The sequence below is a fragment of the Artemia franciscana genome, chromosome 5 (assembly GCF_032884065.1).
Source record: "Artemia franciscana chromosome 5, ASM3288406v1, whole genome shotgun sequence".
In the NCBI taxonomy this organism is placed as follows: domain Eukaryota; kingdom Metazoa; phylum Arthropoda; class Branchiopoda; order Anostraca; family Artemiidae; genus Artemia; species Artemia franciscana.
Window position 1 is genome coordinate 53,146,722 of NC_088867.1, and position 23,478 is coordinate 53,170,199.

At 36.9% G+C, this 23,478-nt stretch overlaps 1 protein-coding gene across 3 annotated transcripts in view; it reads right to left on the reverse strand.

The window, feature by feature from the left end:
- LOC136027591 (uncharacterized) overlaps window positions 1-23,478 on the reverse strand; it is a 72,579-nt gene that overhangs the window by 33,620 nt on the left and 15,481 nt on the right. For all 3 annotated transcript variants that reach the window (XM_065704982.1, XM_065704983.1, XM_065704981.1), the window contains one exon: window positions 14,935-15,136. In XM_065704982.1, coding sequence (XP_065561054.1) covers window positions 14,935-15,103 — 169 coding nt within the window. In that variant the 5' untranslated portion in view covers window positions 15,104-15,136. The remainder of the gene's footprint in view (window positions 1-14,934; window positions 15,137-23,478) is intronic.

Consider the following 23,478-nt stretch of genomic DNA (forward strand, 5'->3'; position numbering starts at 1 on the left):
TTCAGTCTCAAGATTACTTCTGCCAACGTTAAATCACGCAACAGAATAGTTTCAAAAAAGCGGCTATGGTAGTTTTCCACTAGGAGGTAGCAAGTGAATACGTGACAGGCAACTTGTCGCCATAGGAGAACTGATACTGGTGAGCCGATTAGTGACTCTTTTTGTAGCCTCCTGCTATGTTTTCGGCATGTGTAGCATCTGACAATCAGATTTTATATGTCTGCGTTTAGTCTAGGCCAGTAGATGAGCATCCTGGCTTTCTGCTTGTTTTCTACGCCAGTAGATGGGAAGCGTGTAGTTGTTTTAACGTTTCGGATCTCAAGCATGCTGGTACCACTATCCTGTCTCCCTTGAAAATGATTTGGTTGTTGATGGACAGTTCATGTCAGACTCCCCAAAATGGCAGTACATGACTAGAACATAGCTTGCGGCAAAACGGCCAGCCAGTTTCTATAATTTGTCTGAGTGCGACTAGCCGGGGATGTTCTTTAGATTGGTTGCAGATTTCTCGTAGTTTTGAATCACTTACCAGAAGCAACTTGACAACTTGTGGTAAATATGCTTCGAGTTCTCTCTGTGTAGCCTCGTCAACGTCAGATAGGTGGAGTATTGATAATGCATCGGTGACTGGTATTTCAGCGCCGGGTTGGTAAGTGAAACTTAAGTCGTAAGGCCGAATCTGGAGAATCATCCTTTGTAGTCTTGCTAGGGCCTTGTTCAAAGGCTGTCGTAAGATAGTTTCGAAAGGGCGATAATCAGTAAACAAATTGACTTGCCTTCCATAGGTGTAGTGGTGGAAATATCGGCAGTCAAATACAATGGCGCAAAGCTCTTTCTCTAGCTGTGAGTATCTTTACTCAGTAGGCATAAGGGCTCGTGGTGCAGATGCTATTTCCTGTCTATTTGTCGAGATGTATGCTCCTAGGCCGTGTGACGAGGTATCGACTGTCAGGTCGATTGAGGTACTTCGGTGATCGAAGAAATGAAGGTACGACACCGTGGAGCCCTTTATTTCCTTCATCGCAACGTCTTGTTTTGTTTCCCAAACAAAGTCTTTGTCTTTGCAGAAGTCATGAATATCCTTATACTTTGTTGATAGATTGGGGGTGTATATGGCTAAGTAATTCAGCATTCCTAGGAAAGCGGTCAAATCTTCTTTGTTCACTTGTTTAGGCATTAAGTTAATTAAACATAGCTTCTCTGAATTTGGGCACATTCATTTTTCGCCAATGATTTGGTCAAAGTATGTTACCGCTCGTATGCCAAATTTAATTTTGCTGAGGTTGAACCTCACCCCTTTTGCTCGTGCCCTCTTTAAGACGGCAACAAGACGCTGATTATACTCTTCCAGGGTTGACCCAAAAACCAGCAGATCGTCTATGACAACTAAAAAGCCAGTGAGACCTTCAAAAATTTCCCCAATGCACCTTTAGAACTCGCCCTGGGCCAATATAATGCTGAACGGCATACGCTTGAAACGGTATCTTCCAAAGATAGTGTTGAAAATAGTTAGGTCTGAGGATTCCTCGTCAAGCGACAACGGCCAGTAACCTGAACGTGCATCTAGCTTTGTGAAGTACTTCGCTCCATGCAGGTTGGATGTAGAGTCTTCTAACCTTGGAATAGGGTAGTGGGGTCTTTTGACGAATTAATTGAGATCCACAGGGTCAATACAGAGGCGGAAAGTGTCATCTTTATGTTGAACGGCCACCATGGAGTTGACCCATTCAGTAGGGACTGTCAGTTTCTCAATGACATAGTCTTTCTCCATTCTATCAAGCTCCGCTTTAAGCTTACCGCGAAGAGCTGAAGGAATTTTCCTTACAGGATAAAACTTAGGGATGGCTCCATCCTACAAATAAAAATGGCACTCACAATCCTGCATTCCAAGCCCTTCAAATACATCATTAAACTCTTTAATAACCTCCAAAACAGAGTTGTGGATTGGTTCATCAGTGCTTCCAGAGTTAACATTCATGACCAGTCTAATAAAGTTCATATCCAAGCTTGATCTGAAGCCGATTATGGGAATAGTCTGTTTCCACAATGTAGAGCTGCTGGTTGGAAGGCCTAGATTGTTCGTAAGCACAGCTCACAGTACATGTCCCTTGAAAGGGAATCCTGCCATCACGGCAGCTAGTAAGCTTCTGCTTAGCCTTGGTCATTTCTGGCTTTGACGAGAGCATGTCAAAATCCTTGACAGGAAGGAAATTTGCTTGCGCTCCTATGTCGACTTTAAAGCTAACTGGCAACTGGGCTTTTATTGTGTGGGAGACTATGGCTTCTTTCTTGTCATTTGTTTCGGAGACTTCATGCAGAAATATCTTGTCTTCATGATCAGAGTTTTCAAGTGCGGTTGTGGTGCCTGAAACTACATTGACAACCTTGTTGCTTCTGTAGACACTTGCCAAATGGTTAGGCTTGCAGCACTTGGTACATGTCTTTCCTTTTGCACGACATGCATGATTAGGGCTGTAGCTACCGCCACAAAAGTAGCATTTTCTGGATCTTGGGCTAGTGGTCTTGAACTTGTCATTTCTTAGGCTAGGAGGGCGATTCATTCTGCGGATGGAATCATTCTTTTTTATGCTACCTTCATAAAACATTCTTAGCTGGGCCTGGGTTGTTTCAAACATACATCATTTCTCAATGGTTATTTCAAGGGTTAGAGCATCTCCTTCTACTAGCAATTTTTGCTGATCGCACCAGTCGGAGGAGGCTAACATCACTCTGTACTCTGAGGCAGGAGGCAGGCAGGAGACATAAGTCAAAGTAAGTCAAGTCTTCTACTAGCATGTACTTTCTTATGCGCGGGTGCAATATTCCACTGACCATGCTATCTCGTACCATTTCGTCTGCGTCCCTGTAGCTACAGGCCTTAACCAAGGTTTTCACCTCTGTTATGTAGCTTTCTATAGTGTATCCCTCATGTTGATTATGTTTCTGAAAGATGTACCTTCAAAACACGCTGTTTGTTTTAGGTGTTGTATAGTCTTTGAATTTTGTCAGGTATGGCTCAAGCTTGACCTTTTCACTCTCGATGAAATTGAAGGTATTAAGTATCTCTCTTTCTTTTTGAATTTGTAATTGTGCCGGTGAATAAAGCTAATAATAATTTTGTCATAATTTGTCAGAAGCTGTATTATGATGTCTTAACAAGGGAGTTATGCACGACTAATGTTTACGAAAAGGTGAATTTAGAGGATGAAAATGTAATTGAAAAACTGAAGAAATACTTTTAAAAAAATTTAATATTAGAATTAATGACAATAATAAAAAAGTTCCCTTCCCTATATTGAACTGTAAAATTTCATAAGAATCCACCTAAACCACGGTTTATTGCTGGAGCAGCTAGATGTCCAACCCGCATAGCTGCTACTGACCTCTCTTAAATTTTAAAGGAAATTATAAATAAACTTAAAACCTATTGTTCCGGTATTAAAATTTTCGAATTTTAATCCATACTGGAGTGTTAAAAATTAACTGCAGGTGATAGACTCTTTAACAATGGTTTCAGCTAAAAGAATCGAGTCTTTCGATTTTACGACAATGTATACTAATTTATCACTTAATGTAGTGTTAGAAACGGTTATCAAGAAATCTTTCCTCTTATCTAGAAGAGGTTCTTAAAAATAGACACTTATAATAAAAAAGCTATATGGACCAACTGCTTTAAGACTACAGTTAGCTCGAGATGTTACAGCTTAGATATGATTTTTGATTTATTAGAATTTGTTTTATATAATCTCTATATATAAAGATAAGTTGTATGTGTGTTATGTCTGTCGAGTGACGTCATGTCATCATGTCGTCATGAAGTTAGTTGTCGTCATATTTGTTATGACGATGACGTCATTAAAGGTATTTAAGAAATTCGTTCAAAGACAAATTTTTAATTGTAAGAAGATCGTAGACGGAAAAATGTTTAATTGTTAAATGACTGAAGAACCTACAATAGCAACAGCTGAGGAAGCTGCTCAAAGAGTCTATGCCAAAAAACTTGCTGCTGATAGAGAAAGTAAGAAAAGAAAGCGTGCCGAGGAATCACAAGAACAGCAAGAAAACAGGCTTGCGGCTGATAGAGAAAGTAAGAACAGAAAGCGTGCCGAGGAATCACAAGAGCAACGTGAAAACAGGCTTGCGGCTTCAAGAGATAATGCCAGATTAGGAATGTGCAATTTCCGTCAACGAAGGCGTGTCGAGGAACTACCAGAGCAACGCTAAACCAGACTTGCTGCTAAAAGAGAAAGTGAAAAAAGAAGTCGTGCCGAGGAATCACAAGAACAACGTGAAAATTATCGCATGGCATTCAGGTACAGTCCAGTCGATGATTACAGTAAATGTGTTCAAATCGGGACCTTGTCTAAAATTTGTCCCTACTGCAAGGCCTTGAAATTTAATGGTGAAACAATGGGAATGTGTTGCGCCTCAGGAAAAGGTTAAACTTCCTCAACTGGCTGCACCCCCAGAGCCATTGAAGACTTTGCTTACTGGAGCTACGTCAGAATCTAAGCGTTTTTTTTTATCCGGCTATCACTTTAATATTAAATTGATAAATCCAGCCACTAACAAAGAAATGAATAAGAAATGCAGTGCAATGCATTATTATTCCTATAGACTAATGATTCGGCAGGATGAAGACAATTATATTTTAAAATGCCGTCAATTGTTTCATCAATACTTCGTTGATATGTATGCAAAAATTGAATCAGAACGTTTGCTATTTATCCGTTTGAATCAGACCAAGCTTAGCTCAGAACAATACATTCATTTGCGAGATGCAGTTGTAAATGACGGTAATACCACAAACGTTGGAAGATTAACGATTTTACCTTCGTCATATGCTGGCAGTCCCCGTCATATGCATGAATATGCTCAAGATGCTCTTGCGTATGTTCGTCTCTATGGTCGTCCAGATTTATTTAATACATTTACATGTAATAAATCTTGGGACAAGATACAGCAGCTTTTACTTCAAGGACAATCGGCGGTTCATAGACATGACATTACGGCCCGTGTCTTCCGGCAAAAGTTGAAATCACTGATAAACTACATAGTAAAATTTGAAGTGGGTCAGTGCGATGCTGGATGTACTCAGTGGAATGGCAAAAACGAGGATTGCCACACGCACATATACTAATCTGGCTACATTATAAAATACTTGGACCTTGCGGTGCACTGAACGAAAATTCACCATGCATGGCCAAAAGAAGGTGCACAAAGCAATATCCTCGACTTTTAGTACCCAACACAATTACTGGCAATGATGGTTACCCACAATATAGAAGAAGATCTACTGAAGATGGCGGTAAAACAGCAATAATAAAGAAGCGTAACGGTTCCACCATCGAAGTAGATAACCAGTGGGTTGTTCCATATTCCCAATTATTATCAAAAACACTTAATGCACACATAAACGTTGAATACTGTAACTCCGTAAAGGCAATCAAATACATATGTAAATACGTCAACAAAGGCAGTGACATGGCAGTTTTTGGCTTGTAGTCCGAAATCAAAGATATCGACGAAATCGTACAATATCAGGCTGGAAGATACATAAGTAGTAATGAAGCTGTTTGGCGAATTCTTTCATTTCCGATACATGAACGTAGTCCAGCTGTTGTTCACTTAGCGGTACATTTACAGACTGGTCAACGTGTTTATTTTTCGGAATCCAACGTGCAACAAAGAGCCCTGAATCCACCGGATACAAAGTTAACTGCTTTCTTTTCGCTATGCAAAAATGATTCTTTTGCAAAAAAAACTGCTGTATACTGAAGTGCCTTCGTAATTACACGTGGAATACTAAAAATAAAGTATTTGAACGTCGAAAACAGGGTAAGTCAGTCGACGGCCAACCTACCATGTTCAAAGATACCACGATAGGAAGACTCTACACCGTTCACCCCAATCAACATGAATGCTTCTTTCTACGCCTGCTTTTGGTGAATGTACCTGGTCCGACGTCCTTTGAGTATTTGAGAACTGTAAACGGTACTATACATGACACTTACCGTAGTGCATGCCAAGCTCTGAGTTTATTGGAGAATGACCAACACTGGGATAATTGCATCAATGACGCGTGCGAAACGTCAACTCCAAGTCAAATTCGTGCATTGTTTGGAATCATACTAACAACTTGCTCTCCTTCAGCTCTTACAGAGTTATGGGAAAAATATAAATCGAAAATGTCCGAAGATATACTCCATCGAAAACGGTTAGAGACGTCAGATATGACTTTTGATTTTACATCAGAAATTTATAACTACATTTTAGTTATTATAGAAGATTTGTGCGTATGTATGGCAAACAAACCTCTTCAGGATTTGGGAATGCCTTCACCTAATCGTACCGCTGCTGTTTCGACATGTGTAGAATTGGATCGTGAATAAAGTTACAGTACGAGTGATCTATTGTCGTATGTACAAAATAACATTTCCAAGTTAACGTCAGAACAAAGAGACATTTATGATACGATAATGCATTGTGTCGATAACAACGTTGGAGAAATTTTCTTTTTGGATGCGCCAGGAGATACTGGTAAAACGTTTGTGATAAAACTGATTCTGGCATCAATTCGATCAAAAAATGATATAGCGTTGGCAATTGCGTCGTCCGGAAAAGCCGCAACGTTGCTGCCTGGTGGAAGAACTGCTCATTCCGCTTTGAAATTGCCTCTGAATTTGCATTCTACAGAAACTCCCACGTGCAATATTTCCAAATCATCTAGGATGGGTAAAGTATTACAGCAATGCAAACTTATTATTTGGGACGAGTGCACAATGGCACACAAAAAATCGCTCGAGGCTCTGGATCAATGTTTGAAAGATTTGCGAGGAAATTCGAAACCCTTTGGCAGCACATTAATATTGCTTGCGGGAGATTTCAGGCAAACTTTACCTATAATACCTAGATCAACCCCTGCAGACGAAATGAATGCTTGCCTGAAAAATTCTAATTTATGGGCACACGTAAAGACATTAAAATTAACTACAAATATGCGTGTCCGATTGCAAAACGATGACTCTGGTCAAACATTTTCAGATCAATTGCTGGCAATTGGAAACGGAAAGCTCCCAGTAGACTCAATTTCAGGACGTATACAACTACCTGCTGAATTCTGTAATTTAGTGACGTCCAAAAATGAATTGATTGAAAAAGTATTTCCGAATATTCTGTTGCAAACTGTCGGTGGGGGCGCGAAGCGCCCCCACCAACTAGGTGTTGGGGTGGCGCGAAGCGCCACCCCAACAGTTAGTACTTATATAAGATTTAATGGTAATCTGTACAAGCAAATCGTGGGAATTCCCATGGGGGGAATGCCAGCCCATTTATAGCTGACTTGTTTTTAAGTCAACTCGAATATAAATATATGATGGATAAGAATAATCCAAGTAATTTAAAACATGTTTTGTCAAATAATAAAAGATATTTAGATGATATTTTGGTTTTAAATTGTAAGGAATTTATTGATATTTCTAAAAATATATACCCATCAGAGCTCACTCTTGAACCTAGTCATGGCACTGGTCTAGAAGATCATTTCTAAGATTTGAATATTGATATTTCTGATAATAATCAGAGCTCACTCTTGAACCTAGTCATGGCACTGGTCTAGAAGATCATTTCTAAGATTTGAATATTGATATTTCTGATAATAATAAATTAGGTTTTGAAAAATATAATAAAACGGATGATTTCGATTTTGATGTGATGAATTTTCCGTTCCTTGAAAGTAACATACACTCAAATATCACATATTCAGCATTTTACTCACAGTTACTTAGATATGCTAGGATTTGTAATAATTATATTGATTTTGAAAATAGATGTAAAATTTTAAGCCAAAAATTTTATTTTAAGAGGTTTTTCTGCAAATAAATTAACTTGGCAATAAAAAAATTTAGTTTTCATTATGACGAACTTTTAAATAAATACTGAAAGAATTGTCTTGAAATACTTAGCGAAATCTTTGGTTGATTTTGATTTTCTTTGCTACTGAATTTGGCAAGTCCCTAATATTTGAGAGTGGATTTTTGGAGGATTTTGCATATATCTTGTTTTCGAATGATCTTATTTTGCATTCATTTCCTTGATTTTTATCTAGGTCACATTTTCGTCAATAGAGAAGATTTGATATAGTGAAAAAAATTTTACTAATTGTTTAGTATTAACATGGATTGTGAATTCGTAATATTAATATACGAGGGCCAGAACCAGGGTATGATAAGTTTGTTTTGGTGTTACTTGGTTGTTTTACATTTGTTTTTTCATAGGCATATATTTTGGGGATGATACCTAGCACGGGGATACCATAGCAAATGTATGGTAGGCACGCCACTTGCCTGGGTAGGGAATTTAAAGTGCCGAAACCCTATAGGCAAGTGTGTATTCTCCTGATGAGCCCTTGTGTTGGGTTGTGTTGGTAAATGACGACTTATACTTACTTAAGACACGACTGCCTGTCCATGGATTATTCTTTATGGTTGATTGTGTATCGCTATGCTGTTTGACCTATGTGATTGTATGTATGAGTGAGGTTAAGACCTCATTCAAGTACTGATCTATATTAATTACTAATGTAGGAAAACAGTCTTCCTTTTCTCCTTCTGTCTTTTTTTATGTGTTCGTGCTGTTGCATTGGTGATTTCTTTTTTATTATAATGTTACACCAACGTTAATGTTTAGGGTTAAGCACATCACACTGACCTTATGGCTGACTCTTGGCACTTTGACCATGTAGATTAAGCTGAATCTAGGTTGGACGGTTATTTGGACATTTCACACTGCAACAGGCGTGGCCACAAGCCTTGCATAACACACAGAACACACTAGCTGTGCACACGTTTGAACGGTTAGATACATGACTGGTAGAGCCACATCGACCACAAATAGCACCCGATTGGGAATTCATTGCTACGTGACCTAACTAGGGACACTTAAAGCATCAACGGAGAAGGAAAAGAAATTCCTGAACAGGTAGACGTTCATAACCAATGCGCACTGATTCTTTCACGAAAAAGTGAAGGTCACTACAAGTCTCGGACTGCCCTTTAAAGGTGCAAGAAGCACCATACTGGCTTATCTTTGTGCTTTTGGGGATTAATTGCTGAAGGTCTGAAAAATCTAAGGATTGGGGATTTCCTTAACGGCGGCTGTGAAGACTGGTTCTTTCACAGAAGCACTTATATATGGCTGAGCGGCTTTCACACTCTCAACTATTTTCAAGTTTGCCACTGAGTTGGAGCGCACAATAATTTTTCAGTCGTTATTGAATCGCTTAAGACCTTTACATTTGAAGCCTCTTTGCATATGCTTTCAATAAACTGTTTATGGTCATGAGGATCCCTCATATCTTGTGAACAATTTTTAGTACTACATCATATGATGGTTTTACGCTTTGCGAATTGTAGGTAGCAGAGGTTGATGCATTGTTATTTTTTTCAGTATTCGAAGAGTTCCAATTTAAGATCGAGCGAGTGGTGATGTCAATAAATCAATCTATCTTTCGGGAAATCTCGTTTGCTTCTGAAGCCAGTGTGGCAGAAACAGCATCACCGATGACTGGAGTTTCACAGATACTGAAAATAACAAAGCGTGGCATATTTTTCTTCTCTTTGACAGCTGATACGAGGAGCTTAACCATGGCAATAATGCTTTTGTCGTCTTTGACATGACAGATAACTCGACCTTGCGTGTTAAGTTCATAATAAAGAAGTTCCTTTGCTGATAAGATCGCATCACCCGCAAAGAAATTCACAGTCGATGTTACAATGCATCCTATTTTTACACACCTTAGGATAGCGATCGCGCAAGAAAATCTAGTGCATCATTCAAAACAAGTTTTTCGCTCATGCCTGTCTTTCAGTAATTAAGCGTAATCCCAGAATCTTGGCAGCCCAAAAAAGAAAATGATGTCACAGGGTAATTGGATGATATCGAAAATGTAGTAGGCTAAATTTCAGAAGCTCGAAATGCCAGCGTGGGAGGGATGCGTAGGCTTCTGCTATCTATTCCCCGCAGTTTAAGGGAGACACCACTCCTGGCAGGTAAGACATACTTGCAACAGAAAACCTCCCCTCTTCTGCTTGCTTATTAGTAAAGTTGGCAAAAATAATTAATCAGTCAGAATAATTCAATAAAATTATCATAGGATTATCTCTCACTTCTTGAAATATTGAGTAATAATTTTGCTCAGGTCACGAACTATGATCTTTTGCCAAATATTTCGAAAACTAACCAGCTTTGCAGGAATTAAAATTCAAGGAAAAAGCTTACTTCTTTGATAATTAATAATATCCAATTCTACACAGATGTTTTTACCTTCATCTCTGAATCAACACATATATATATATATATATATATATATATATATATATATATATATATATATATATATATATATATCATGAAAAGAGAAATCACCAATGCAACAGCACAAACACACTAAAAAAAAAAAGAAAAAAAAGAAAAAAAAAAAAAAGAGAGAGACAGAAGGAGAAAAGGAAGACTGTTTTCCTAAATTAGTGATTAATATAGACAAGCACTTGAATGAGGCCTTAACCCTACTCATCCATACAATCCCATAGGTCAAACAGCATAGCCACACACAATCAACCATAAAGAATAATCCATGGACAGGCAGTCATGTCGTCAATAAGTATAAGTCGTCATTTACCAAACAATAGAAAAAATAATATAGACAAATAATTCAGAGGCAACACCCAACACAAGGGCTCATCAGGAGAATACACTGGCCTATATAGGGTTTCGCCACTCTAAATTCTCTACCCAGCACAGTGTCGCTTTCTGTGTTTTCTTCAGTATTTTCATTTGGCCTTTAAAAACCCCATTTTTGATCGTTTTCTTTCTTTATGTTATTTAAATCCTGGCAAAACGAAGCTTCTAGCAGCACTCCCCCCCCCCCGAAAAAAAATTTCCTTGCAGAGAACGAGTGACTCTAGAATTGCTATTACCACTGAAAAATCTATTGGCACATGATATTGGTTCAGTAAAAAGCTTCAGATCATAGGTTAATTGGACAAAGCTGGCACGAAAAGAAGAAGCGACCTCGAAGGCTGGTAACTGATGGCCAAAGTTTTTTTTTTTTTTTTTCTAGGGAATCAATCCCTTACGAACGAGTTGAGGATATTTCTGAATTTTCACCGTTGAAGAGCTTAAAAGGCTTAGACATTCCTCTGTTTCATATACATTCTCAGAATATTATCTAGAGAAACACAATGTTCTACTGTCCAATGAGAAACAAAAAGAGATATTTTAGTTAATATTGAGTTTATGTTAGTTCTTGTAGCTACCTGCAAATATTAGCTGATTCACCAAAACTGATCTTTTCCGAAATAGGGTACACAAGTCATACATGTCTATAAGAGATTGGCTCAAAGACCCCCTTCCCCCTTTCACCTTTAAAGTATTTAGAAATTAGGTTTAAAGTCAGGAGTTGTAAGAAAGAACACAAGAAAAAACGCTTTAGTTTGAAAACAAAAATATATGAAACAATAAATCAGATATTAAGACATAAAAAAAAATTATAGATCTTATGTAAAAAGAATATACGCGCTGGTTCTTTGAAGTCCGGTAAGCTGAAGTATAGCATACCTCATAAAAAGAATACACGCGCTGGTTCTTTGAAGTCCGGTAAGCTGAAGTATAGCATACCTCATAAAAAGAATATACGCGCTGGTTCTTTGAAGTCCGGTAAGCTGAAGCATAGCATACCTCATAAAAAGAATATACGCGCTGGTTCTTTGAAGTCCGGTAAGCTGAAGTATAGCATACCTCATAAAAAGAATATACGCGCTGGTTCTTTGAAGTCCGGTAAGCTGAAGTATAGCATACCTCATAAAAAGAATATACGCGCTGGTTCTTTGAAGTCCGGTAAGCTGAAGTATAGCATACCTCATAAAAAGAATATACGCGCTGGTTCTTTGAAGTCCGGTAAGCTGAAGTATAGTATACCTCATAAAAAGGAGGAATTTCATTAGGATTAATTTATGTTTTGGAGGTGTTTCCCCTCTTTTTTTAAAAAATGGACACATTTTCTCATGCTCGTAACTTTTGATGGGTACCATTATATTTAATGAGTTTTACTTACATTCAATAAGTATCAAGATTCGATTCGTTTGATATATCCATTGTTATCAAGACTCAATTTCTTAGAGTTTCGGTTACTGTTGAGCCGCATCGTTCCTTTCAGTTTATTACCACGACCTGTTTGACAACGCACTACAGTAACAGGTCACCTGAGGCCGATACCGCTGCACACGCTCCTCCTCCCTCAGTTTCTTCAAAGATTTCCTCTTTACATCCTTCCAAGAAGTTCCAATTTCCTTTAAATTCTTTCTTACAACCTCGTGCCACCCCAATTGGGGGAAGACTTGCTTTTTGTTTGACCCTAGATAGATATCCGAATAATTTGTATAATTTATCCGATATCCGAAAAATTCGTATAATAATCGTATAATTTACTGTTTGAAATATGATCAGTCAAATGGGTACCCGAAACTATCTGTAGGAAAATTTTCTTGGAAAACATTTAACAGATTCTCCTCCGGCTCCAAAAGCGCCCACGCTTTAGGACCATACTTGACCCCTGTCATGACTGCAGCTTCCAATATTCAAATCTTGGTTCTTAGACTCAAATTCAACCTTTTTGAACTACGAAAAAGCATTTTGGACATTAGGTATTCTGCCTTTTTATTTTCACTGTGTCCAATGCACCCCATAACACCTACACAATAATAATACTAAGCATTAAGTGAAGCTTTCCACTTGATCGATCTTACCGATGCCAAATATCACCTCCTCGCCTTCACTTATTCTCAGTCTAAACGACTTAGACTAGGACTAAATGTCTTATTCAAGACCAGCTACTAACCTCATTTCCTACCTTAACCCCAACAATTATTTTCTCATACATATCACTAATCACTTTAATGTATATCTGGTTGTTATACTAGGTTAGAACCTTCATCGGCTGAATAAAAAAAATCTGTCAGCTGAATCAAACACTTGCTGATAGCCTAAAAAAAGATTGGGACTAAAGATATTTGATGATTCAGAAATGTATCAATCAATGTTTCAGCAGTGAAAATTCAGCCGACACATCCTCTCCTCTTCCTTGAAAAACACTGTTTTTCCCTTAAAACCTTATCTACAGCATCTTTAAGTCTAAAAAGTATCATCATACTAAGCAATTTTTTCCCATCAAAGAAATCTTCTTTCACATCACAGATTGTCAAAACTGTCTCGTTCTTTTCTATATCACTTCCTGTAGCACGATTTAAAAAATCCTCAAAATGTTCTCCTTATCTCTTTTTAATACTTTCCTTGTCACTAAACTAGGCTCCTTTTCTACGAGTAACAAGGTCAGACTGACAATTCCCTCTAAATTTCTGAACATCCTAATATAATATTTTACTATTTTGTCGCCAAGCTGCAGCTTCCATATATTTAGCATTTTTATCAACTTCACAACTCATTGATTCACATTTTAACGCTTTCTCAACTTCCCTTCCATTTCTCTTATTCTTATATGATCCAGCAGTCAAATACTTTTTACATAAACCCCCTCTTCTCTACTAAACTTTCAATGTTTTTTATATAATTTCTAACTGTGTCTTTAGCCTTCCTACCTCAGACACCATCTGCTACTTCACAAACTATTTTCCTAAAACTATCCCGTCCGTCTTCTACATTGTCAAATTTCAAAGGCTGTTATCCTTTCTAAATTTCAGCTTTAGATTGATTTTAGACACTAGTGGATAGTAAACTTTGCTTTTAAAGTCAATAGCAGCAATCTAATACATCCTAGTATCTTGTACCAACCCTGCCAGTATTCAATTTACAAAATCATGATCAATAAGGTTGGTCATATTACCATCATAGAAGTACCATATTAGCTTATGGGCAATTTTATGACCACATACTCCTTTGGTTAAAACTAGATTGTCATACCTACAAAATTGTGGCAGTCTAGAACCGTTACTATTTTTGTTTCTTAGATCAAATTTACCTAGGCCACGATACCATCTATCCCTATACTTACTAGTCCAGGTAGAAAAATCCTATAATAAAAATGTATATTTCTACCAGGTATTATATCTATTGGTTTCAGCAACGGTAGGAAAAATTCATCTAGGTCACTACCCTCTCCATTAGTCGGTTCTACAGGGACATACACTACTATGACTGGTGCCTTTCATTTTCAGTTGTGAAATGAACAACTAGAACCCTGTAATTAAAAACTTCCCAACCTAAATAAGACTAAGCAGCTTCCTTATTCATGAGTTCTACTCCCTGCCTATGCACCCTATTCTTCCTGCCTGAACAAATCTGCACCACAGTCCAATTCAAAGTGTTTTAATTTGTCATTTACAATAGTCAATGCAATAGTTGGTTTTTAACGTTGTAATTATACAAATCCTAATTTTTATGTTCTTAAATAATTAAAATTGTTATGGCTTCAGGATAAGTTATGGTTCTCACTAGTATAGGTCAAGGACTAATACATTTTCAATGGCCCTGGCTAGGCAAACTCGTTAAAGGACCTAGCCTTGACACACGTCCAGACGGAGATGGACTGAATATGAAAGGTTGGAGTAACTCGTTTTTCTGCTATGTCACAAACTCCTCCCTCCGCCTCTAATCTTATAAGGGAAAACCTGCTTGCGTTACCTCATAGTGACATGGCATCAGGATTTAGTATGGCAGCTCCCAAATGTATGTCTGCAGTCAAAAAATGTATGTCTGTTGTAAAATTGAAGGTAGTTCTTTACTTTCCCTTATAAACTTTTTTCTATTTTTGAGTGGATGAAAGATGTCAAATTGCAAATTTTATAGCATGTGCACAGATAATTATAGTAATATAAATAGAAATGGTAATATAAAATACAAAAAAGGACATTCTAAACATACCAGCAACTCTAGGGTCTTTAATCCATGGTTGGTATCGACAAGTTTTAATTTCCCATGATAATTTCTGTCTTGTTGCCTTCAAAAGTCCTTGCAAAGAAAAGTCATCAGTTTTTTCAGCACAAGACGAAAATCTTCTGAGAGAAGCAGAAAAGTTTTTCATATTGCCCATATAATTTCTCTATTTTCTAGGTTTCATGATATGCTGGAAAAGTATATAAAGTTAGTGAATACAAATACAAAATCTTCCAATGTGAGGAGATTTAAATTCTTAATTCAGCATCAGCATCCATATTCTGCAACATTCAGTTTCTTTTTCACCAATAATTGCAGCCAAGGCTTTTAAAAACTAGCTACTAAAAGCATGTCTACAAACGGACACAAAAAGCCCTATCTTCAGAAGTGATCGGAAGAAAGGGGTTAAGGGATAAACACAATCAAGAATTTTTCTAGGTGTGGGGAAAGGACTGTCTTATTTTCTTAAACCCTTTAGATCTTTTCTCAGAGGTCGAAAGGGTCCTAAATTTATCCAGGGAACTATCCTTGACAAGATTCCAACATGGAAGCATAAAATGTTACTTTTTGTTAGGTTTAACTCCGCTCTCCTGCCCCTTAGAAAAAAAATCATTGACATTCACTACTCTTACTGTGAGCCGGTGCATGATGATGATCACAAAGTATCCCACACAAGGAAAATTAAACTATTAACTTTCCAGCAGAACAAATCACAAACACTGCAAGACAATGAACTAAGAAAAGTGAATCTTAATACTTTAGCTAGGGCCTTAAATACATTATTAAGTAATAGCTTCATAACTAGTAAGGGGTGCTAGACCTGAAATCAGAAAATCCGAAATAAGCCTAAGTGTATTTCTATAAACAAATCCAATCATCTATCTGCAAGAACCTTGCGTACTTTGACCATACAAACAAGCACATAGAAATCATAGTAGATCCTTCAGAGCATGGGCTGGGAGCCCAGTTAGTTGTAGATGAGAAGACAGTAGCATGTGGATCACGGTCCCTCAGCAAAGCAGAAGAGCGACACTCACAAATAGAGAAAGAAATGCTGGCCGTAACATACCCCTGCAAACACTTCCACCAGTATGTCTATGGAAGGACAGTCACGACAACTAGTGAGCACAAACCATTGGAATCTAATATTAAAGAAACCCATATCTAAAGCTCCGCCAAGACTACAAAGAATGATGATAGCAATCAAGAATTATGACACACAAGAAATATACCGCCCAGGATCAGAAATTCCAGTTGCAGATGCCCTGTCGAGATTGCACTTACCCAAAACAGATCCTGACACGAACACGACTCTGAATTTGCAGAACTCAGCTTCCTTAAGTCCGATTCAAGATATTCGAGATAGCAAAATCGAGCAAATTGCAGAACAAACAAGTAGTGACAGAGACCTGCAGCTACTTGTCAAAACCATCACAGCTGGATGGCCATATCATCGTCATGAATGCAGTACTTCTATCCTCAAGTACTGGGACCATCGCAACAAGCTAACTTACCTAGATGGCCTTATCCTGAAGGATGACCCAAATATTAATCCCTGCCACATTGCAAAGGGACATACTGGAGCAATTACACGCTTCACATCTGGGCATGGTCAAAACCAAAGAACGAGCAAGGATGGTTGTATTCTGGTCTAACATTACCAAAGACATTGAGAACATGATTGGAAGCTGTAATAGATGCGCTTCCATGGCACACAACCAAGCCAGAGAAAGCATGATAGCCTCTCCAATTCCAACATACCCATTCGAACATGTAGGAACTGACATCTTTGAATTCATGGGAATCGAATATCTTATTACTGCCGACTACTACAGTAGATTCATTAAAGTAGACAAGCTCACTACCAGCACGTCACAGCAAGTGATTACCAAACTTAAAGCCCATTTTGCCAGATACAGCATTCTGAAGACCGTTACATCAGACAATGGCCCCCAGTTTTCATCAAAAGAATTCAAAGATTTCATGGATAGATGGAGCTTCGTCCATAAAACATCCAACCCCAAGTATCCCCAGTCTAATGGATTCAGCAAGAAGTCAGTACAGACAGCGAAACGAATCATAGCCAAAGCTGTAGAACACCAATCAGACCCATATCTGGCTATGCTAGAGTACCAGAACACGCCGGTGGATGGACTGGCTTCCCCAGCTCAGTTGCTGATGAGTCGACAACTACGATCTGTACTACCAATACTTCCCAGACGCCTAGAATCAAAAGTTGTTCCACGGTCGACATTCCAGAAAACCAGAGAGAGACAGCAGAAACAACAGGAGAAGTCATACAAAAAAAAGTCAAAAGATCCGAAAGCACTACTCAATGGTCAAAACTGGATGAAAATGTTAGGTGGCAGAAAGTGGTATTGCAGAAACAGGAATATACCCCAAGGTCTTACATCATCCAAACAGAGAACGGAAAGACGTAGAGGCGCAACAGGCGACATCTTAGAGAGGCAAACCAATACTCACCCATATACCTTGATTCTGAGCACATAGACCAGCAAAGCGACATGCAGGCACAACAGGCGCCTTCACCACCATCAGCCACCGGGCTGGGAACATCGCATTGCTCACCTACAAGCCCAATGCCAGGCCCAATGCCACCTCTGCCCGCAGCTACACCTGCAGGGAGATTTACCACTCCGCCAGATGATGCGAGAGCCACAATACCTCCCCTGCGATCCCCAGTCCAATCCAACCTACCAACTGGAGCCCCGACTTTACGCACCACGCGTTCCGGCAAACACGTAGATGAACCAAAGAGGTTCAACCTATAATCCCAACGAAGGAAAGAGGATGAAGAATCCTGCCATGCATGCTCGCATCTGTGTTTATTGCAGTGTTATGTTATATGCTTGCTTTGCTTATGCTTGCCTTTTAGTTTTCTTATGCTTGCCTTTTTGTTATAGGTGCTTGGGTTTCAATTTACCATTAAATTCAACTGAAGATTTTGCAGGGTGCTAGACCTGAGTTCAGAAAATCTGAAACAAGCTTAAGTGTATTTCTAATCCAAACAATTATTTACTTTCATCACTTGCTCATTCGTTCAAAAATGACTTATTTAAAAAAAGTGTTTTAACAGGTTTGAATGCAGCATATCCTAATCATAGACTGAGAGTTCCACAAATCCATAGCAATGTATCCACAAATTGACAGAGTTGCATATTACTTTGCAGAAGAATGTGCTGTTCATTAATTTTTATTTTTTGTAATTGGAATTAAGGGTTTTTCCAAATCGACTGTTATCGTCGCTTTTTCTTCAAATGATAAGAAAGAAATATTGTAAGTTCTCATATACAGAAGGTAAAAGACAATGTTGGGTGTGTTAGAAACGGTACTACAACTACTACTACTATAGAAGTATATCAGAATATTCTTTGTCGTATTGTGGAGAACTACAGACAGAACAAGTCACGCTAGTTCTTTATCTAGCAAAAGGCCTGAAAAGCCCACAGTAGACATGTTGCCTTGCTCTACTTCCTATGGTTGGCAGCTTGGGCCTTTGGTCCTTGCATAATGCCATTTTTTAACATGTTTTTTTTTTCTATCTTTTTTCAGCGAATGTATATAGGTAGTAGGTCATGTTAATCATGAATATGGTTCAAAAACTAAAATTACTATGAAAAATGTTGTGGTTTCTAGTTTTGACAGTTAACCTTGTTTTTTTTTTACGCAAAAAACAGACAGAAAGTCATTTATGTACATAGATGTAGAAGAGGCACACCAATAGGAATACTTTAGTTTGCCATATAGCAGAGAATGTAGAAAAATTTTTGAAAATGTGAAAAGTTTACATATTCTTTTAATAATTACATTTAATTATTCTTTTAACAGAATATTTTTTTATAATTAAAAATTCTTTTAGTTATGTGCCAGTTACTTCTACCCCCTCGTCAACAAATGTAAATTCTTCAAATGTTGGTGTCTTGTCTGATGAGAATTGCAGTCACTTCATTCCACTCAGCCTCTATATTAACGTTGGTAGTTCCATTCCAGTTTCAACTTCTAGTTCTTCTTCCACTTGCACCCAATTTTAGGTTTCAGCTTGATTGTCTGGCAGTACAAATCTGCACAACTTAAGACCGTGATTAAGTGAACTGATGGAACTCGAAAATCCGATGTTAAATTGAAAATTTATATTTAAAATGTACTCAAGTATTCATTGGCGGAAGATGCCGCTTTTAAAATTGGGCCATAGCTTCTTGAAGATGCTTCAAAATGTTTGCAAGGATTTTGCTCTATTTCCTCTAATTGCTTAGAAATCTTAGAAAATGTCTAGGTCTTTTTCACAAGTGTATTCTATGAAGCATATTGCTTTTAGAACAAAATCGGCACTATCATGAGCAGAAGACAATAACCTGCGAGATGATTGGAACCATTTTTCGATGTATTTTCTTGTTTTCTAACAGTCCCATAGAATATTTTCAGCTACCTGAAATTTTTACAAGTCGGTTGTCAGAAAGAATCGGTTCAGATTGCCGACAATATCCCCTAGAGACCAAAATGACAAGTTGGTATAATCAGCTGCTTGTTAATAGAGTCTGAAACTTTCATAAATTATTTCAATGCAATGAAGAAACCTAGAAATGAGAAACAGTCAGGAGCCTTCAGTAAAGTTGTGCACACAAAGCCGAAATCATGGGGAAAATTAAATCAAAGTGAGGTATACATCTTAAAAGTGTTACCACACATAGACAGCGCCTTTGTAAAAAGTATTCGGAGCTTGGTAGATGCAAATATCCAAAATACCTAATAATGCGGTACGCCGAAGAACTAGACAAGTTAAGAGATTTAGGTCAAGCGAAAACCCTTGAGGTGGAGCAGAACCCTGTAGCTTCTTCCCCGTTGCCCTACCGGATCGTGACTGGTGGTAGAAACTTGGATTGCGACGAATTGAAGGATTGTCGACGGATTTTTGATCCTGCATTTTTCATGCGCGATCTGGAGACTAAAGTTTGGAAGCAGAGGCGAGCTTTATTTTCTACTCTATTTCTTAAGCCGAATTCTTATGCGTTTTTATTTTAAATGTTTTTAAAAATCCGCGAAAGATTTTTCTTCTGGGTCTTGATAAACTTTTCAAAGATTCAAAATTTTTCAAACAAAGAAAAAATCGATAATTCATGGGCTTTGATGTGACCCCAGCATAGAAGCCAATCTGGAAAGTACGGTGGCAAATAGGAAAGTACTAGGCCGCACACAAAAATGAAAAGTGAAATCCATATTGAGAGTACAACAACAAACGGAGAAATAAATTGCAACTCCTTGCTTGAATTTTGACTCGGTGATGACGGAATAGTTCAGCATTTCCCCTTATCAGTATTAACACAAAAATTTATATGTAACCAGAGACAGCATTTAAGTAAACGCACAGAACCCATCTCTAGCGATCGCTGAAAAAGATTATTTGATACATTTAAAAAAATAAAAATAGTAATTTGTCAGTGCGACAATCTTCGGGGTTATTTTTTTTTTAATTTTGACGAAGTGGCAGGCTCGTCATTCCAACTTCACATTGCTGCAATTCACATTGATGATACCTTCGCAAAAATTTGTCCGTCAGGTAAATTTACCTTATTTATTAAGTAATTAATAATTATTTATTACTAATTAAACTAATTTATTAGGTAAATTATTACCTTATTTACAAATAAGTAACTGCGTTTTTAGTCTCTTTTGTCGAGCCGTTCGCTTATCACCTGCGAACTTCTTCCGTTTTTTATTTTTTCGTTTTTGAGTAATTTTTTGAAGCTTGTGTCCTTCAATTTCCACTCGTTATAAATAACATCTTAAAAAATTCGCAGTGGAGCGGCATTGGCGACTTTGTGTCATTGCTTATAATTTTTGATTTGTGAATCCTTTTCTTTCTTGGGATTAACGACACTTGTGACAACAAAGGTCCTTGAGTCGGTGGCGTATTTCCATTATTCAGTAATTTGAAATGTCGGAGCGCGTGTTTCGACACACAATTTGAAATATTTCAACGCCTCTATAATCGTCAAAACGCACAAATGTTGATCGAACGACGGATCGGTTTAGAAGCATGACGACCCAGGGCCTTTACGATTCCAGGACATTTGTTTGAATCCCCCCCCCCCCTGAATATGAAATCCTGGGAAAGGGTCTACATGTTGGCAAGTTCTTCAGTCTAAAACTTTTGGAAAAGTCCCATTCATTTTATTTTATTAAATATATATATATATATATATATATATATATATATATATATATATATATATATATATATATATATATATATATATATATATATATATATATATATATATATATATATATATATATATATATATATATATATATATATATATGTATATATATATATATATATATATATATATATATATATATATATATATATATATATATCATGAAAAGAGAAATCACCAATGCTACAGCACAAACACAAAAAAAAAAAAAAAAAAAAAAAAAAAAAAAAAAAAAAAAAAAAAAAAAAAAGGAGACAGAAGGAGAAAAGGAAGACTGTTTTCCTAAATTAGTGATTAATATAGACCAGCACTTGAATGAGGCCTTAACCCTACTCATCCATACAATCACATAGGTCAAACAGCATAGCCACACACAATCAACCATAAAGAATAATCCATGGACAGGCAGTCATGTCGTCAATAAGTATAAGTCGTCATTTACCAAACCATAGAAAAAATAATATAGACAAATAATTCAGAGGCAACACCCAACATAAGGGCTCATCAGGAGAATACACTGGCCTATATAGGGTTTCGCCACTCTAAATTCTCTACCCAGCACAGTGTTGTGGCTACCACAGAATATCCATGGCATCCCCGCGTCAGGTATCACCCCCAAAATACATGTCTATGAAAAAAAACAGCAAATGTAAAACAACCAAGTAAAACCAAAACAAGCTTATCCTGTTAATATATCCCTCCCTTTAGCAACAATAGGTAAACTAAATATTATAAATTTTACCAAATCACAAATATTAACACATTGCAAAAAACCTGAATGAACTAAACAATTATATAATTCATCTTTACCATGTGGCTAATTTTTTAAAAATTCCGCTCAAATAGAAACACAATTCAAAATAAATGGCGCTGTGACAACATTTCTCGAACCTCCGAAATTAGTCAAAAATTTCTTTAAGTATTTCTAGATAATTCTTTTGATATTTATTTAAAAGTTCGTTATAATGAAAACTAAATTTTTTAAATTGCCAAGTTAATTTATTTGCAGAAAAACCTCTTGATATCAATTTTTGGCTTAAGATTTTACATCTATTTTTAAAATCAATATAATTACTACAAATCCTTGCATAACGAAGTAACTGTGAGAAAAACGCTGAATATGTGATATTTGAGTGTATATTACTTTCAGGGAATGGGAAACTAATCACTTCAAAATCAAAATCATCCGTTTTATTATACATTTTAAAACTTAATTTATTATTATCACAAATATTAATATTTAAATCTAAGAAATGATCTTCATGACCAGCGCCATGACTAGGCTCAAGAATAAGCTCTGATGGATATATATTTTTAGAAATATCAATGAAATCCTTACAATTTAAGACCAAAATATCATCTAAATATCTTTTATTATTTGACAAAGCATGTTTTAAATTAATTGGATTATTCTTATCCATCATATATTTATATTCTAGTTGACTTAAAAACAAGTCAGCTATAAATGGGCTGGCATTCTCCCCCATGGGAATTCCCATAATTTGCTTGTACAAATCACCCCCAAATCTTATATAAGTATTGTATAAAACAAATTCCAATAACTCAAAAATCATATCCAAGCTGTAACATCTCAAGTTAACTGTAGTATTAAAGCAGTTTGTCCATATGGCTTTTTTATTATAACTGTCTATTTTTAAGAACCTTTTACTAGATAAGAGGAAAGATTTCTTTATAACAGTTTTTAAATTATCTAACACTAAATTGAGTGATAAATTAGTATACATTGTCGCAAAATCGAAAGACTCAATTCTTTTAGCTGAAACCATTGTTAAAGAATCTATCACCTGCAGTGAATTATTAACACTCCAATATGGATTAAAATTCGAAAATTTTTTAATACCAGAACAATAGGTTTTAAGTTTATTTACAATTTCCTTTAAAATTAAAGAGAGGTCAGTAGCAGCAATGCGGGTTGGACATTTAGCTGCTCCAGCAATAAACCGTGGTTTAGGGGGATTCTTATGAAATTTTACAGTCCAATATAGGAAAGGGAACTTTTTATCATTGTCGTTTATTTTAATATTAAAATTTTTAAAAAGTATTTCTTCAGTCTTTTCAATTAAATTCTCATCCTCTATATTTACCTTTTCATAAACATTAGTTGTGCCTAACTATATGTGCCTATATATATATGTTTTTAGTTGCAAAGACAACAAGGACATCCCAAATATGATGTTTGAAAAAGAATATCTACAAGGACTCCGAAGTAGATATGTATTCAGATGTGAATCTTGCAAAGAGGAGGAGTCAGTATTTACCGAAGCTCCTCCAT